Raw genomic sequence first — 17,674 nt, forward strand, 5'->3', positions numbered from 1 at the left:
GGTAAAGAATAAGTCTTTTGGTACCTTTAATGTTCTGATTGCTTTTGAATCGTCCGGGCTCTCTAATTACGTGTTGTAAAACCGGATCTTGTTGAATGTTAAGTCCTGGCTTCTAGAATTTCCTTTAGCATTTTTTTTTTTTTTACATAAGCTGTAATTTTCATACGCCATTATCTGCAATATACATAATAAAATGAAGTCAATAAATAATTGTAAATAATAGAGAAGAGGAAGAAAATAGGCTACCTGGTTTTTCGATATGTGTAGTTAAATTGTTTTTTTTAGGTTAATAGATTATGTTTTACTAAGTGATTGGAAGTTCACTTTTCGTAGGTTTTTAGTCTTGTATATCTCTTAAATTTTGATATTTTGGAACAGCGAGCTTCTCCTTTTTTGCAGCCTCCACTCCATTAGGAGCATGGATTATGACACGTGTCGGGTAATTTGAAATTTGGATTTTGAGTTTTATGCGTGGGCACGTGCAAAACGTGTGAAGAGTAGTTGTTGCATTTTGAAAGGGCATAACACCAGACACACCACAATAGACGGTCAAACTTGGTAAATGAATCGTTAACTAACGATAGGGTTACCTAAAGCTAAGAAACGTAAAACTTTGGGTCCAACGCAAATACCCATATTATTGGGACTACCTAAAGCTAATCACCTTATTTTAAATTAGATTTTTTTTTTAATTAGGTTGAAGCTATTGGGTTTAGAAACCTCTAAGTATACTATTACTGTTGGGCCTGGGCCCAACAAATTATAACATATGTTTTAAGCGGGTATTGTATCTCAAATTCAATTCAAATTTGAGTTGCTACCTCTTTTTCCCACGCAGCTTCCTTTCACACTAAATTGCTCCAATCTTCATGGTAAGATATGTATCTGATTATGTAGATGTGTTCTCAAGAATTGTATCTTTAGCTTTTCTCTTAATTTTCTCATTCACATTTTTCAGGCGACGGGAGGCCTGTTATGGATCGAATGGGGAACCAGGTCTAAGGTTGTTGCTTGTCCAGCTCGTGGAATTGCTTATCTTCATGAGGACTGTAAGCATCGTTTTTCTGATTTATAGGTTTTAATTAGTAAACCCAGAAACTTGTGATGGTTTATACTTTATAATCCATAGGTGGAAGACTTTTAATCTCAAACAGTGGACCTTCACGTCCTGATCCTTGGACATGGTTATTTGGTGGGTTGGAGGAGAAAGTGGTTCTTGTCCGTAATTATCGGGTAACGTGGGTGCTGATGGTGCGTAGTTTTGAGAGGTGTATCTATTAAAAGAATCCAATGATTGTAAAAGTTTGATACAAATTTTTTTGGAGATGGAATCTAGGATTAGGGGGGTTTTGACTTTTGAGAGGTGGTAAAAAGCTGATGAAACCGTTTGTGAGGTGTCAGTTTCGAATGTTACCTACTTTTTTTTTTTGCTGATGATATAACTATATAAGAAACAATAGGAACAGATTTATTGGTCCACGTAACTGTGTTGGCCGCATTATTAGCCGCGTGTACATCCTTTTTACGGCTGCTCTGGAAAGTGGAAAGAAGGAAATCAAATCGGAATAAGTATTGACTATGACGTGAACTTTGAAAGGCATAAGAACATAGTAAAGGATCAACATGAGAAAAAGAAAAGAAAGATAAAGAGTGGCACAAAGAAGTGTGATTGTCCCTTCTTGCTTAAGGGTATTTACTTGCCTGGTCGTGATGATAAGTGGAAGATGAGTGTTGAATGTGGTCGCCACAACCACCCACCGAAGACCGACTTAGTGTCATACATATGGGGGTAGGCTAACACGTGAGGAGCAAAATGTTTTGTTTCAGATGACCTTAGGTGGAGTCAAGCCAAAACATGTTCTTAATGTCATCAAAAGAAAATTCTGAACGACTTTGTATATGTCCTAAAATAAATATTTCATTAAGTTATGATGAACTATAGATAATTCAAATTGAAAAAAACAAAAACATAAATTTGATGGATCTAACACTGTGCTAATCCTCATCCAATATAGAATTCAGCTTGAAAAACACTACGTTAATCCTCATCCAAATCTGATGAATTATTTGGGATGCTTAGGTAGTCCATATCTCAATTTGGTCCTCCTATAAGCAATGCTTCATTTATTGACTTCAAATATGCATTTTCTTTTCTCAAGTTTTCAATATATTGATGAAGTTGTTTTTCTCTAGTATTTGCTTCATGTAGCTCATCACGTTTAGTAATGACTTCTTTGTGGTTGACGTTTAAAACCTCAAATTTGTATATTTGCTATAGAAAGCGGATAGCGTTTCCTGCAGCTGCATTTTCTGAGTCCACTTTCTTAGTTTGATACGTCCCCGGAAATGATTGGCTTATAGGATAATTCGGATTTTTGAAGATTTCTCTCATTATCGGCAAATCTATTATGACATCTGCAGCGTATTGGTTGTTTTCAATCTTCGATATGTAAAATGGTTCTCCCTGAATTTTTGCCTTGATTAGAATTTCCCTTAACGCTGTCTTGAGTGAAATTTTGTGTTTGGTTTCATACTCCATGAACTGCATTTTAAAAATTACATTAGTTTATATTATCCAGAAATATGCAGTCTCACCATTGTCAGGGCATATAGTAATTTGGTATTTTTAGAACATGCAAATTTTAGGTTTTGTTTTATTGATGGATTTTTTACTGTTTTGTAGGCTTTGTGGGAGGATACCAAATGTGTGTCAAAGTGGGCTATAGTGAATAGGTGCTAGTTCCCTACGGAACTTTTCCTAAGTTTGAGATGGAAGGAAAAGATTTTTTTGTAGCCAGTAGGAGAGGAAGGAGAAATGTCATGGAAGATGGATATGGAGTTATAACCGATATTGTGGGAGACTCTAAGCAGGTATATATATACCACTAAACTTGGTTCCAGCATTACATAATTTTGATATAAAAACATGCATTTTTTTATACTCTAGTTACATATATATACTATACCGTACCTTATACACACACACCTTTCCCCCTTGAAATAAATTTTAAAGCATATGGATGATTTGAAAGTTGATATGTTCTCCTTAGGTTTGCTCTTATATTTCATATAATTTCATCAATAATTGTGGTGTTGGATTAACTGACTCAATAACTTCAACTCAAGACTTGTCTCTCCCACAGTCCCACTGATTTCCCAATATTGAGAAGAATTATAAAGAGGAGGGGTAAGAGGGGTTCCAGGAACAGTTAATAGTGAGTGGTTGTTACACTAATACAGGTCTTAAGTTCAATATAGTACAAACCCGAATATCAGAGCATGATCAAACAAAATATTTAAAGTTTAAAACCAACAGAATATTCTTAGCTTGTGTACCTTTGCATCAAGAGAAGGGGTATTGTGCCTAACAAAAATGAAAAAGGTCATGTCAGACTGCAACGCGAGCAAGCTTTTCAGTGTTAATATTGGAAGCACGAAGAAGCCAGAGTTGGCCCTGATCAAGATTAGGGTATGTGATATATACGAAATTTGCAAAAGCAATCCCCAAAGCAGCATCACCAACGAACTCTATACGTTGGTAAGAATGTAAGATGGCGATGAGTCAGCAAAAGAAGAGTGAGTTAATGCTTTTGCCAATAGTGACTTGTCAGAGAACCTGTAATTCATAATCTGCTCAAATGCTTCAATTGACAACATGAAGTTGTCATCTTCTATCATATCACAACCTGTAAATCAAATCAATAAGAAACAACATATTAAGCCCAAATAACAGAAGGAATTGAAAAGAAAAATATGTTAAATGTTTGTTATTTTTCCAAGTTGAATCTAAATGTTCAAGAAATAATTCCATATGTTGTGTCTAATGTTATGCTAATAGTTTACTGTAGTTTATGGTTTCTTAATCTTAATAAGATATTATTTGAATTGGCATCATATTTTGTTGGACAAATTAGGGTTGGGTCGAAAACTTACGATCAACTCAGCCAAGTGCTGTTATGCCTAATTTGAGAATCTCACTAAAACTCATAAATGCGAAGAAATTAGCGTACTTCAAAATTGAAGTCGTACCGTGTCGGACACTCCGCATTTTAACTGAAAATGTCGTGTCTCCGGAGTGTCCCTACCGTGTCTCAGTTGTACCCGTGCAACATAGGAGCATATGCTCAGTGGATTTTGGTTATAGGAGTTTTAAGGTATTGGGCTCTTTCTTATTGTCAAAAGTTTATTGCAAATTCTAAGGTATTGCTTATCAGAGAGCTCGAGGAACTGGTAGAGACTACCCTAGCGTTATACAAAGTTATATAGGCCTTTCTGAACAGAAATGTTTAAGTGCTTTACAAGTTGTAATTCACGCAAACCCAAATGACATTGAGCCCACAACCTTATTATCGATACACTCCGCACACACACACACACATAGATGCCTAGAATAAACACATAAATTTTAAAAAGATGAATAAATTACAGGATTAAGTGGAGTATCTACACCCTTGCCCTCATGCCGCCCACATCTATCCAACCAGATGGGTGGATGAAAATCAGTCAGGCTAGGTAAAAGGGACACTGCGCAAGCAATCTCCCAATAATTAAGGTTTCAAATCAACCCGCGAATCTGGGATACCTCATAGAGGGAAGACACATAAAAGTGTTGGAATTCGGGATGCCAAGAATGAGGTATGATAATTAACTAACGAAATATAATAAGAGCCTAATACTGTTTAGGCAAACCAAATAAGGGGGTTCATGGATGTCATTGCGCAAGACAATTGACCTACCATAACATTTTACAGTTAGAACTGGTTATATTATTAAACTTCATTCCCATATTGTTAAGAAAATAAAAAACCATAAATTAATTACGGGTGAAAATTATGTAGGAGAGCTGCAATTGCATTTGTGGGAAGTAAGAAAATTTGACATCCCTGACTATGACAGTCCCCTCATCAATTGAGGGGGAGTTTTGAGAGTGTCCACGTGGCCAAAGCTAATTACGATAAAATAGGGAAAGCTAATTACATGAAATCAGGAGCCAAAAAATTAATCTACGTTTTTTGTGCCGGCCTTTCTCCACTAACTAGAAGAGGTAAACCCCAACAAAAACCCCAAACTCTCTCACAAAGTCAAAAATAAAAAATAAAAATTGTCGAACTCAATAGACCTTTGCCAATCAATTCTCCACCCGACTAATAACATATTACGAGAAAAGATGGCAATTCACATATTCCTTCTCCTTTCTCTAAAAATTGATTTCTATCTCTTCTCAATCCTTAATGTTTAACAGATTTTGAAAGGCAAAACAAAAAAGGGTTTTGCTTTAGTGTAGTTGAATCCATACAATTTCTCCAGTCGATGAATGACTAAACGAAAAAGGGTTCGGTTTATTAATACGTACAATTTCTCTGGTGATGAAGGCATTTTTTTAAGGTTAAATTTGTTATATATTGAGTTTCAATTTGATCTCAAGTTAATTGTTACTTTTTCTTCTTCGATATGTGTTTTTAGGACCTGGGTAATGTTTGTGTGAGTTTGGGTAGTGGATTTTTGGTATATGAAAAGATTATGTTTTTCTAACCTTTTGATATGATCTTGGCGTGGCCAAAAGTAATTGCGTTTTAGAATCATCTAATCAGGCATCCAACGCTAGAAGGGGTTAAATGCACGCTGTCTTTGCAAGCAGCATAGTTTACAATGTGATAAGAAACCTAAAGGAAGGGGTAATTGTTTAGGTATCTAATACATGTGGATGTATGCCAGGCATGCATTGAGGAAAGCAAGCAACAGAAATCAGGTTGCAGCAGTGAAGTCTATGTTGTTACCCATCAATGTGACTTTATGGTATTCACTTAGGACTTAATAGCAGTCCCTTTTAGAGGTCATTGAGGGTGTCCACGTCGACAGGGACAGGGGGATTACGAGAAAGATGGAGAACAAAAATCGCGACACGACGCTGCGACGCCGCGACTGCCTGACACGCCATTACGCACACAACCACAATTTTTGTAATTCTGACGTCTTCTTTGAAGGTTGATGAACTGATGAACTGATAGACAGTTGCACCTTCAGTCGACTCAACTACAACAGACAAATATGAAGATGGAGATACTTCAGGTCAGTTCATCTTATCTATTTCCTTTGTTCGAGACTAGGTATCTCTTTCAGATGAATAAGAAGATTAAGTCCACTGTACTCGCTCATCAAGTAGGAAATTTGCAGGCACATCTTGAATTTGGAATTGCGGTATCTTCTTTGCAACCTCAGGAATTCCCTTTCTTGAGGAGTTGAGAAAGAGGGTCGTGTATATGGACCTAACTATGGCAGGCCAATAGTCAAAAAGAATTAGCTGAGGTTAGTTTATCTCATATATTTTGTTCTTATAACCATTACTTAAGTCCCAAGTAAATTAATTTCACTACCAAACTGCAATGCTTTGTTTTTTCAATAGTCTTTCTTTTATGAGTTTTTGATTTGCACACGCTAAGCTATGGGTTTGAGGGAAAATCCTTCACCCTTTTTGTTTGTTAAGTTTAATTTCATTCACTGTGTGAAGTTTTCTGTCGAGAATGGTCGTTATAAATGATATGTGTTTATATTTTTTTTCACCAGCCTAATTCAGGCTAATTGTCAACTGTCAACTGGGTTTCGGTAAAAGAGAATGTAAAGGTGTTGTGAAAGAACAAAGTACACCTTAAAGTTTTCTTCCCTCCAATCTGAATACACGAACTTTCGTTGACTGGTGAAAGACATAGAAGCGGCTGGTCTGCATTTAAAATAAACCAAAGAGGAACACTGATTTGCCATGTGGCCCAATTTTCATTTATAGATGTCTATAGTGTATAGTCTATATTCGTTTGCGTTGCTATGTTGGAAAAATTTTCCAATCATATCGCTCATGGGTGGTCTCATTTGAATTGTTAAAAAATTATAGGATCTGAATGTAAAAAGTAAAACAAATCAAGGAATTAGCTACGGCAGGCCAATAGCCAGAAAGAATTAGCTGAGGTTAGTTTATCTCATATATTTTGTTTTTATAACCATTACTTAAGTCCCAAGTAAATTAATTTCACTACCAAACTGCAATGCTTTGTTTTTTCAACAATCTTTCTTTTATGAGTTTTTGATTTGCACACGCTAAGCTATGGGTTTGAGGGAAAATCCTTCATCCTTTTTGTTTGTTAAGTTTAATTTCATTCACTGTGTGAAGTTTTCTGTCGAGAATGGTCGTTATGAATGATATGTGTTTATATTTTTTCACCAGCCTAATTCAGGCTAATTGTCAACTGTCAACTGGGTTTAGGTAAAAGAGAATGTAAAGGTGCTGTGAAATAACAAAGTACACCTTAAAGTTTTCTTCCCTCCAATCTGAATACACCAACTTTCGTTGACGGTGAAAGACATAGAAGCGGCTGGTTTGCATTTAAAATAAACCAAAGAGGAACACTGATTTGCCATGTGGCCCAATTTTCATTTATAGATGTCTATAGTGTATAGTCTATATTCGTTTGCGTCACTATGTTGGAAAATTCTTCCAATCATATCGCTCATGGGTGGTCTCATTTGAATTGTTAAAAAATTATAGGATCTGAATGTAAAAAGTAAAACAAATCAAGGAAGGAGCCAGGAATCTGAGATGAGGGGGTAGGAGTACAAAGTATAAACGTTCAAAATAGGCTTAGGAGTTATATATATGCCTAGGAGGGGAGTGCAAGCTGCATACGCTTAGGAATTGGTTCCTATACCTGCGCAACACAGAATTATGCTCCTATTGCACACAAACAAATGCAGAATAAACCACTTGCTATGTTAAGATTTCCTTCCCTTTGTCTTATGTAGAGGATTCAACCATCTCTCAAGAACAAATTTAAGTTTTTCTATGAAAATCTAAATTTTATCGACGTCCTGCTATTGGCATCAAACATATTTCAAATAAAAAACAAATATGTATGTATAAGACATTTTATCCTATGTTTCATTACAACTCTTTGACTATATAATTTGTAATGGCTGAGTCTGCCCAATATGATCTATCTAAATCTATACAATCGATTGTAATTCTTCTTTTTGTATGTTTCAACACAATCATCATGGGGGTAACACCGTGACACTGCAATACATTATAGAATGCTAATCACACTACATGAAATTAAGGATGTCAATTTGGATGATTAGACCGAAACAGTATAAAAATTCACATGCACGTCGCAGGATGAATCCACAGGAAGTTATAAATTTAGTTTAACCAGTGAAAACACGAAGATATCAATACATGCCACAGGTCTATATAGTCAATCTGAGTTTTTAACCGGTCCAAAATTAGAGTTACCAAGTTATCAAAAAAATTGGTTGAAGTGTAAGAGACCAAGTGCAAGTTGATCACAGATTGACAACTGTTTAAGTTGTCCATTTCCCAAAAAGAGAAACAAAAAACCCCGTAAAGGGGATTTATCCAAAAAAAAATCCTAATTGTCACAAAAAGTTGATCCTTATTAGATCAATGTTCAACTTAATACCTTCTCAATATGAGTAATGAATATACATGCAATTTATTTTTTAACATTTCAAAGAGTTATGCAAGACATTTTTGGGTATCTACGGCTAATAAAGGTAAATGCTGGAGCACCGAGGTCCATCATTTATTTTTCGTTTCATGTCATTTTTCAATTTACAGTTTAATTTCTATCTACGATGGAATTCCCTAAAACAACAAAACTTCAAAACACCCCAACTATCCAACAGGAAGTCAAAACCACACCTTAATAATTTTCTTAGACAAATGAGAAAAAAGACCATACCTACCTTGACTGTTTGCTTTATTCTCTCCTATACGCAGACCACTTCACTAAGTTGGTATCGTATTCTGCACTTCCTCAACTCTGAAGTTGAGAAACCATATGTTCGTTGCCAGCTCTCAATATATTGCTATGAATCAGCATGAGTACCTAGGTGTAAGACATTTCAATATCTCCACAAATGGTGCCTTCATATTAAGATAGTGATTTGATCAAAAATAAAATGGAAAAAAGAAGAAGCAAGCATCAAATCATCCCTGTAATACTGTTGTAGGTCCAACATAGTAGATCCCATATACGCTCTCGTAAGAGTAATGTAAAATTAACCCATCACAGAGAACTTTGAGCACCAATTTTTTTTTTTAAAAAAATAAAATAAAATCTCTACACCACCATCTTTATATATATAAAGATATCCCCTAGTTAGAGAAATCAACCATCCACTGGATGGGATAAACCCCAATTATTTATACTAATGAGGTAAGAAAAAAAAAATTGTAAAAGCAAGGAAGAACTCATCAAGTTTATAAGAGGTTGCAAGAACTTACAATAATGAATCCGTATATATGTTGGTGTTAGCTTTGAAAAAATTAACAATGACTAACATAAAACATTCAGACCAGATTTTACCACGTAGACCCAATTCGAACTACATTTCAAACTCTAAACACTTGAAGATGCACTTCACTTTCTAACTTGTACTATCAAAACCTACAATACAATGGCACAACAATCTAAGATTATAAAACCAAACAAACATGCCAAGCACTCACACAGTGTAATATACAATTTAAAATTAGTACACATGACATTTAATATTTAAAATGACGGCTAAGATGTGATATACCTTGGGTATAACCTTCCTTTTCTTGTCAAGCTTCTCCTTCTTAGCCTTAACACGCTCCGCCTCAACAAGAAGTGCCATCCTCCTAGTAGTCTTAGCATACGGGTTCACATGTATGCACGTGACGGAGACTGTTGGAAAGCAGAAGAGATCCTCAAGGGGCTACAAAAAGCTAAATTGAAACCAGACCTTGTATCTTACAACTCGGTGATCAAAGGACCAATCCAGGAGGCCGTCTTCAATTCATTATTAATTGGTCTAACAACAGACTGAACCTCATCAGAATTAATAATTCTTGACAAATCAGCATTAACCATCTTAGACCTTGGTAAAACATACCCCTTCTTCTTCTCAGAAGCCTTATCAAACGACCCATAAATCTAGTTTTGTAGCTATGAAAACGACTCAGCATATGAATGAGTGAGAGGAGAAGTAAGAGGTTTTCGGGTTTTGAATGAGTTAGCGGAGAAGAAAGAGGACATGGGGTTTTCATTTTAATTTTGATTGACTCTTCTTAGTTTTTGCAGACGTAAAAGAAAGAGGTTCTGGGATTTTCGATTTAATTTCGTGTGATCCTCCTGATTTATCGTAATTAGTCTGGACACGTGGACACTCTAGCTAAGCTCCCTCAATTGAGGAGGGGAGAGCTATAATATTTATATAAAGAGAGATTAAGGGGGTACACTGAAAATCTAAGCAACATTTTGGTAGAGTACTCATGTCAGATGTTTTATAAACCCATTTAGCTAGATCATGAGCCTCACCATTAAAACATCTTCTTAACCATCTAAAACATGAAAAATTAAATTTACTAGCAATTCTAATAATTGCCTTTGTAATGATTTGTAAAGACCAAGCAATACTGGGCTCCTGGGAGCTCAAACTATTGATAACTTTGATGTTATCACCCTCAAAAATAAATTTTCCTCCTCCTAAGTGTTTTGCCAACTGCACTGCTACTTCAGCTGCAAGAAGTTCACTATCCTCTACTGACTTTGCTGAGAATCTTCTCACTGCAGTAGCAGCAAGTAAAGTTCCTTCTTCATTCCAAGCCATAGCAGCAGCCGCTCTTGTAATGGAGTGCCAGCAATAAGTAAATGTGTTGGCAGCGATATCTATCAAGATCTCGCGCTAGAACTGATTCCCTATCTTTCATTCGTTGTGCTTCGTCGATTATGATATACTTCCAATCAATTCTTGATAGAGAAAGGCCTTCTTTGTAGTTTGACTCAAACATAGCCATTGTAGCCAAAGAACCTGAGCCCATTGTCGCATAAGGAAGTGTATCAGTCGAACCATGAGGATAGATATTATGCAAATGAGGTTCCATATCCAATATTACAAAATTGGTTGAATATAGATTCCATGTGTTTGGGATTAGAGTATTAGACTCCAAGACCTCCAACAAGAATCATTAATGATAATTAAGTCTTATTATTGGTATTATAATATTATTGTTTAGACTCTATTTGCTTTTGTTTATGGTCGATTAAAAGTTTATTTGTTGTTATTTGCTAGATAGGTTTTTACCTTATTTTTTAGTTTATAAAGATGTTGACATGTTATTGTTTGATTGTAAGAAAATTTGATAGGGCAGATTCATTCTGTAATTGATCCACCACATTCCTAATTGAGAAACATGATGAGCCTGAAGACGCTACACTTGCACGTGCTTATGATATTTTTGTAGACGTGACATCAACGCGGAATATTTTCTGAACTAAAGGTCACCCGATTTTGAGTTGAAAAAGATGAATTTACACATTTTATGATTTTGTTTTTTTTTTTGTTTTTTGTTTTTTGTTTTTTTCCTAAAGATTAAACATGAATAATGTACAAGGGTAGCAACATCTATTGTGTGACGTGACATTTATTTATTGAGATGTTAGCTATATACGAGTAGGTTCTGTTTACTATACTTTTTATACTATAGTTTATACCACACTCCTTACAAAATGAGTTAAGTGCTAATAATTTGTGAATATGATCTACTAACCATAGATAACATCTCCACAAAAATTCATCTTATTTAGAAATATCTAACCTAATTAAAAATCGTTGTTAACTTTGAATTGTTTTTAACGACTCAAAATTTGTTTGCAATCATCTTTTGACATAGTTAAACATTATCAAATGAGTTGAAATTTTATAGAGGTGATCTTCATGGTTAGTTGAACACATTCACAAAAAACTAAGTTAATTATAATCCACGTTGTAGGTAAAGTTGTAGAACATGATATAAACTATTGAATAAAAAATGTGGTAAACAGAATATGCTCCTATATATATTTACTACTATACTTACCAAATTTTTATTTGAGAGATAAATATTCTCTTTCACCATTTACAAATAACGGTAAAGTTTTGATTTAACAATTCTCTATTAACAAAGAAGATACAATAGATCAGAGAGAGAGAGAGAGAGAGATGGTTATTGGGGTTTTGAAAAGCTTAGAGATTTTGAGATGGATGGTTATATTTGGTTTGATTGAAAATTAATAATTTATATTTCTGTTCAAGTTCTACTAATCGAATAACAAAGTTTAAAATGATAAATTGATGTGCACAATAACTTCGAACATACTAAATACAACATTTTTTTTTATATTCTTGGACAGCACCTTCCCTTATGGAATCATCACCAAATGATGTTGTACAATATACCAAATAACAGCCTGAAAACCGGTAGTAGAGAACTTAAATTTGATGTTATAACATCATTTGTATAGTATACGGAATCTAAAGTTTTGTGCAAAGAACCTTTTGCGACTTCAATCAATATAGTATAAACTGGCTAAAAAATGATTGCATCCGCTTGCTGTCTATTTGAAAAATAGGAGAAAATTGAGTGCTTTTTTGCTTTTTGTTTCAAAGCAAGGTGTTTTCTAGATAAAAAACCGAGAAACTCATTAATCTCTCCCATTATTGAAGCATAACCCTTCTTCAAACCCTTTGTCATCAGTTGGGCATTTGCCAATTGTAACAACTCACACATCTGAATTCTCTACTCTAGTAATCTTCTCAGTTCTTCTATGCTACGCCCAGTTTCATATGTGAATGGAGAAAGAACAGCTAAAGCTCTTTGGCATTCAGACAATGCTAGAGCACAAGTCACACTCGTGAAATCCTCCTCATTACAAAAATTATTAAGCATAGCCGAGTACTTTTCACACAGAACAAAGCAACAACTGCTAAATAACAACGGAGTATTACAGACCTTGGGGAAGCCACAATGGACTTCTTGATATTCTCAACTCCTTGAACACCTTTGATAGCACCATGAAAAGACTTTGATAAGAGTATTATAAATGCGTTGAAGTGTGGCATCTGCAAGCTCGTCAGGAAAAACATTTCTCAATTGGGGAGGTGGCGGAGTAATAAAAGGCATATCAACACCTTCATCTCCAACTGGGAATTAACATATTCCTTAAATTGGGATGAAACTCCATTATAAAAGAGCCTACATAACCAAAATTCATGTTACGAAACCAAAATATGACGATTGGACAAATTGGATGAAAAGAAGGATCATTGTAGGTCTGATTGTTATAATCTATAAAATTCAACCCAAAGCAAATTGTGGTAAAAACATTAGAAATGGTTATCTACCAAAGCTGATCACATATGATCAGTCTATTCATAATTTCATACTAAGCGTTATATAGAGGGACTTACACCACTACTGCCATAGCATAAATCTTTCGAGATAAGTATCTTTTTAGCACTTCATAGAACTCATGGAACACTGAAAAAATGTTTTAGATCCACGTTAATTCAAATCTATCAAATTGTGATTTTCCAAAACAACACTAAATGGCAAGCTGAAAAGGATAATGGAGGGTATTTGTTTTTTCTTCTTTAGGAAAAAAAACAAAACACGTGGTGAGTAGTTCAGAAGATAAACAAACTGCACTCCCTTGTCAAACACGTGTATGAATTCCCTAAGAAAAATATATACATAAAGACTTTCTAAGAATATAGATTAGATAATTTTGCCTTGGTGAAGAGATTGGATTATCCAAGTGGAACCACAAAACTCTGCATTTTAACATCAGAACATCTATCTAATAAAAAGGCTTGGTGTGGAGGCCGCACAGCCCCATCCGGCGGCTACTATTGTATTTCACAAGTTGTGACATGACATATCCAAAATTTTATAGGATATGTGCAGTTTACAATGTTAATTTGAAAGAGTACTGGATCATTGTAACTGTTTTTGTTTTGTTTTGTAGGGTGGACTTTTATCATTCGGTTGGTTTGGTTGGGGTTGGGCTTAATTTGAAACAGTGCCTTGGGCAGTGTATTACAAATATAATGAGGGTCACGTATGCTGAGCAAAGCGTTCACATTCAACATTGGCCTACTCAGCAAAACTCCAAATAAAAATGGAAGAAGAAAACCTCTCTCAAAAACACTCAGCAATGATTTCCCGTCTCGAAAATCTCCACCAATCACGTCTCCAACAACAAGCCATCTCACGTTCTAATAACAACTCTTCCGACTCCACGTCATCATTAGAATCCACTAAATCATTTTTACAAAATTTCACCACATCTAAAAACACAATCCAATCCCAACTCAACCACGTCACAGATCCCAATACAAAACCGTATCTCGAAAACATCTCACTCTCGATTACAAATCTCGAGAAAATGGTAGCTGAAAATTCTTACTATTTACCCAATTACGAAATCCGTTCTTCACTCAAAACCATTTCTGACTTGAGAGCCAAGCTAGAAATTGCCAATGCAGAATTACTACCCAAGAAAAAATTCTCATTCAAAAATAAGTCCACCACTAAGAATGTAGTTCAAGAAAAGATGCTGCTGGAAAATGTAGTGGAAGAGAAGATTCGGGTGCGCGAGACGGAGGGGTTTAAGGATAAAGAAGGGGCTTTACTAGTGAAGAGTTTTGGTGATTTGGAAGAAGAGGGAGGAGGGGAATTTAGTTTAAGTAATTTGATTTCGTGCGAAATTCGGATAACGGGGAAATGTAGAGCGGTTTTTATACATAAGTTGAAGAGTTGTCGAGTTTTTATAGGACCAATAATGGGTTCAATACATATTGAAGAAGTGGAGGATTGTTTGTTTATGTTGGCATCACATCAGATTAGAATACATTTTGCTAAGAAATGTGATTTTTATTTACGTGTTAGAAGTAGGCCGATTATTGAGGATAGTAATGGTGTTAGGTTTGGTCCTTATTTGTTGGATTATGATGGGATTGAGAAGCATTTGAAAGAATGTAGTCTTGATGAAGATACTGGTAATTGGGAAAATGTTGATGATTTTAGGTGGTTAAGAGCGGTGCAATCTCCGAATTGGTGTGTTATACCGGAGGAAGAATGCGTTGGGGTTGTTAACATTTCGGGTTTGGAGACCCCTGCAGTGAAAAGAGTCGGGGAATTTTAACATTGCAGGTAAATTTTCTTCACTGTATTGGAAGTATTGATATAAATGAATTTAACATTGTATTAGTTATGTTATGTAATTGTAGTTTTGTTTAATGGAAATTTAGTGTTGAGTAGTTTCTTGTCGTTGTCAATAATGAAAGAATAATTGAATGTTATAGCTCTTTCAACTTGTTAGGCTCAAAGTTGTGGATGATGGAATGTATCTCTTTCAACTTGTTACTGTGTTGCGCTTAAACTTGAGATTTCCATCATCTACAGCTCAAGCGCAGTGAAGACAAGTGCAGATAAATGTGACAAATTGACTGTTGGAAGAACATCCATGGAATTACAGATTTGATTGATGCAATAGGGAGTTTGGAAAACCTGATTGTATAACTTATGGATGTAGTCCCAATTTCCAGTGATTATAGGATTTGTCTCTGTAAACACATAATGCTCCGCTTGCCACATACACGAACAGACTTCATTAGGATCTGTTTTTCGTGAGGGTCAGCGGTCAGGCTATCTGAGAGGGCATTCTCTGTCATCGTTATTTCATTCTTGGTGATGAAAAAATAGTTGTAGAGATTAAGATTTATATAGTTCTGGCTTTGCTGCAAATAATGCGCATAGTGACTGATGATTTCCAGAGCATCTGCAACTCCAGTGTCTTGTTTTATTGATGGTCTCCTTGTTCTCCTGTGTTTGGTTATGGTTTGCTTCCCCCTTTACTTGGAGACCCGAGAGTTTTGAGTTAGGGCCTTAGCTGGTATCTTTGATATTGTTCAGACGATTTAAACTTAATGCAAGCTTAAGTCAGAATTTATAAAAGCAATATGTTTGTTTGCAAATTGCAAACGTGGCATACTTTATTTGGTTAAATAGGAAATCAATCATTTACTCTCTAAGGAAGCCCATATGCATCCACACTCATTACAAACTGAAGCCTTAAAATCAATTATCCACCCCCTTCTTCCTCTACCTAACAATTGGGAGATCAGATTTGTTTGCTTTTCATTGATGACTCTTTCTCTTACGAAGATTCACCAGTTGTGAAGGCACTATAATCTGGAAATGGCTTTGATAAATTTATCTATGCAGGAAGCACAGAATCTGGTGTGCGAGGTCCAGAGGAAGCAATATCATTACCTTGTGGGAAGGGGTTCAAAAAGCATGAACTCTGGGAATCAACAACATGGTGGTTGGATGTGAGTGCAAGAGTTGATGGATCCTACTTCTCAGTCTAGTACTCAGTCCGTCTCTAGCTTCTGTTTTGTCTGTGAATTGTGATTGTCTACTTTCTTAAACACTATGTTAGGAAGTTTCAACTATTTCTCTATTATAATTCAATGTGGTAGACCTGTAGAACGTATCACATGAGCATACCTGTTAGCACTGAAGTGTGTGAGCTACAACTTGGTCTAATGAATCTGCTAGCTGCTTACTTAGTGTGTTAATTTGTACTTCCTCTGTTATCTATTTATCTGCTATAAATTTTGAATGAAAATACCTTTCGCTTTACATTTTTGAATGATAGTATCTTTTGCAACAAGGAAAAAGAAACATGTTTTTTCTAAAAACAAATGGGGGACCTAGGACTATTGTAACGCCTCACCCTCTACGCACAACCTAAAATTGAACATTGAGTACTACCATCCATCACAGAGACCTTCATTCTCAAGCTTTTTTGTGAGATAAATGTCTTCAAATTTATTCTGACATTCACATGTCTTCACCTGGATCAGTCATGGAATATCAATTTAGTGGGATAACAAATTCGCAGAAGTACCAATGTCCAAGGATCAGACTTATTGGACCGAAGTCATATGGATTAAATTATCTTTCGCTAAACACTCTTTTTTGTCACTTGGCTTGCAGCTTAAGAAACAGTACTCACTTGGGATTTTGTGTGGTCGGGACCAAGGAGTTCACAGAGGAGTCAAGCACTGTACTAACACCCAAAGGCATCATAGACAAGACGAGTTTGGATCAGACCTAGCATCACTGGCCAACCAGTTTCGACTAGACCTATCCTCCAGTTCAGTAGTACAAGTTACAAGCTTATCTCCTGAAAGCGTGACTTACCCCTTTCTTTTGAATGTGTGTATGTTCTGAGTGTAATGGCTACACATTTAGGTGTTAGACTAAAAGTTTGTTGCAGTTTCGGTAACCATGCCTAGAAGCAGCAGCAATCTAAATAGAATCACACGTAAGCTCCGTATGTTAACTAGTTAATTTAGCTCTTCCACACAGCTGGAAAAGCATTTAACACTACTCAAAGAACAGCAGTTTTCGAACCCTCAACTCAGGCAAGCCCTTGTTCAAGCTCGTGGGATAGTAGCACTTTTGCAATTGTACAGAGTCTTTTAATGTAGCCAAGTTACTTCATTTGTTTGCTGTCAATGCCTCTCTCTATGTTTTATTGAATGAGAGTTTTTGTCGATCTGTGTTGCTTCGTTATTTCTTTTTTCGGCAAAGTTTTGGTCGAAATTCTAAGAATCCATAAGCAGTACAGCTCAACCGTAACTGTGGTAGCAAAATTGAGATTTTGTCTTAGTGGTGTAAAAATAGACCTGATGCTTTTTAAACTCAACTTTTTGCATCATAGTGGCGAAGTTAGTTTTACCAGTGAAGAGATCATCTTTACTGAAAATCAATAAACGGAAAGTTTAACAATGTATGAGCCCACAC

The 17,674-nt window shown here is 35.6% G+C and overlaps 1 protein-coding gene across 1 annotated transcript; it reads left to right on the top strand.

Moving 5' to 3' along the window:
- The first annotated feature begins 13,916 nt into the window (after positions 1-13,916).
- LOC147473047 (tubulin-folding cofactor C-like) lies at positions 13,917-16,451 on the top strand. Its single transcript, XM_086587880.1, has 2 exons — positions 13,917-15,010; positions 16,085-16,451. The coding sequence occupies exon 1, from the start codon at positions 13,977-13,979 to the stop codon at positions 15,000-15,002; it is 1,026 nt and encodes a 341-aa protein (XP_086444006.1). The 5' UTR covers positions 13,917-13,976; the 3' UTR covers positions 15,003-15,010; positions 16,085-16,451.
- Positions 16,452-17,674: the final 1,223 nt, after the last annotated feature.

The sequence above is a fragment of the Coptis chinensis genome, unplaced genomic scaffold, assembly GCF_015680905.1.
Source record: "Coptis chinensis isolate HL-2020 unplaced genomic scaffold, ASM1568090v1 utg535_pilon_pilon, whole genome shotgun sequence".
Taxonomy (NCBI): Eukaryota; Viridiplantae; Streptophyta; class Magnoliopsida; order Ranunculales; family Ranunculaceae; genus Coptis; species Coptis chinensis.

What these genes read in the sequence shown, in the direction of transcription:
- LOC147473047 (XM_086587880.1), top strand. Translation starts at nt 13,977, where the DNA reads ATGGAAGAAGAAAACCTCTCTCAAAAACACTCAGCAATGATTTCCCGT.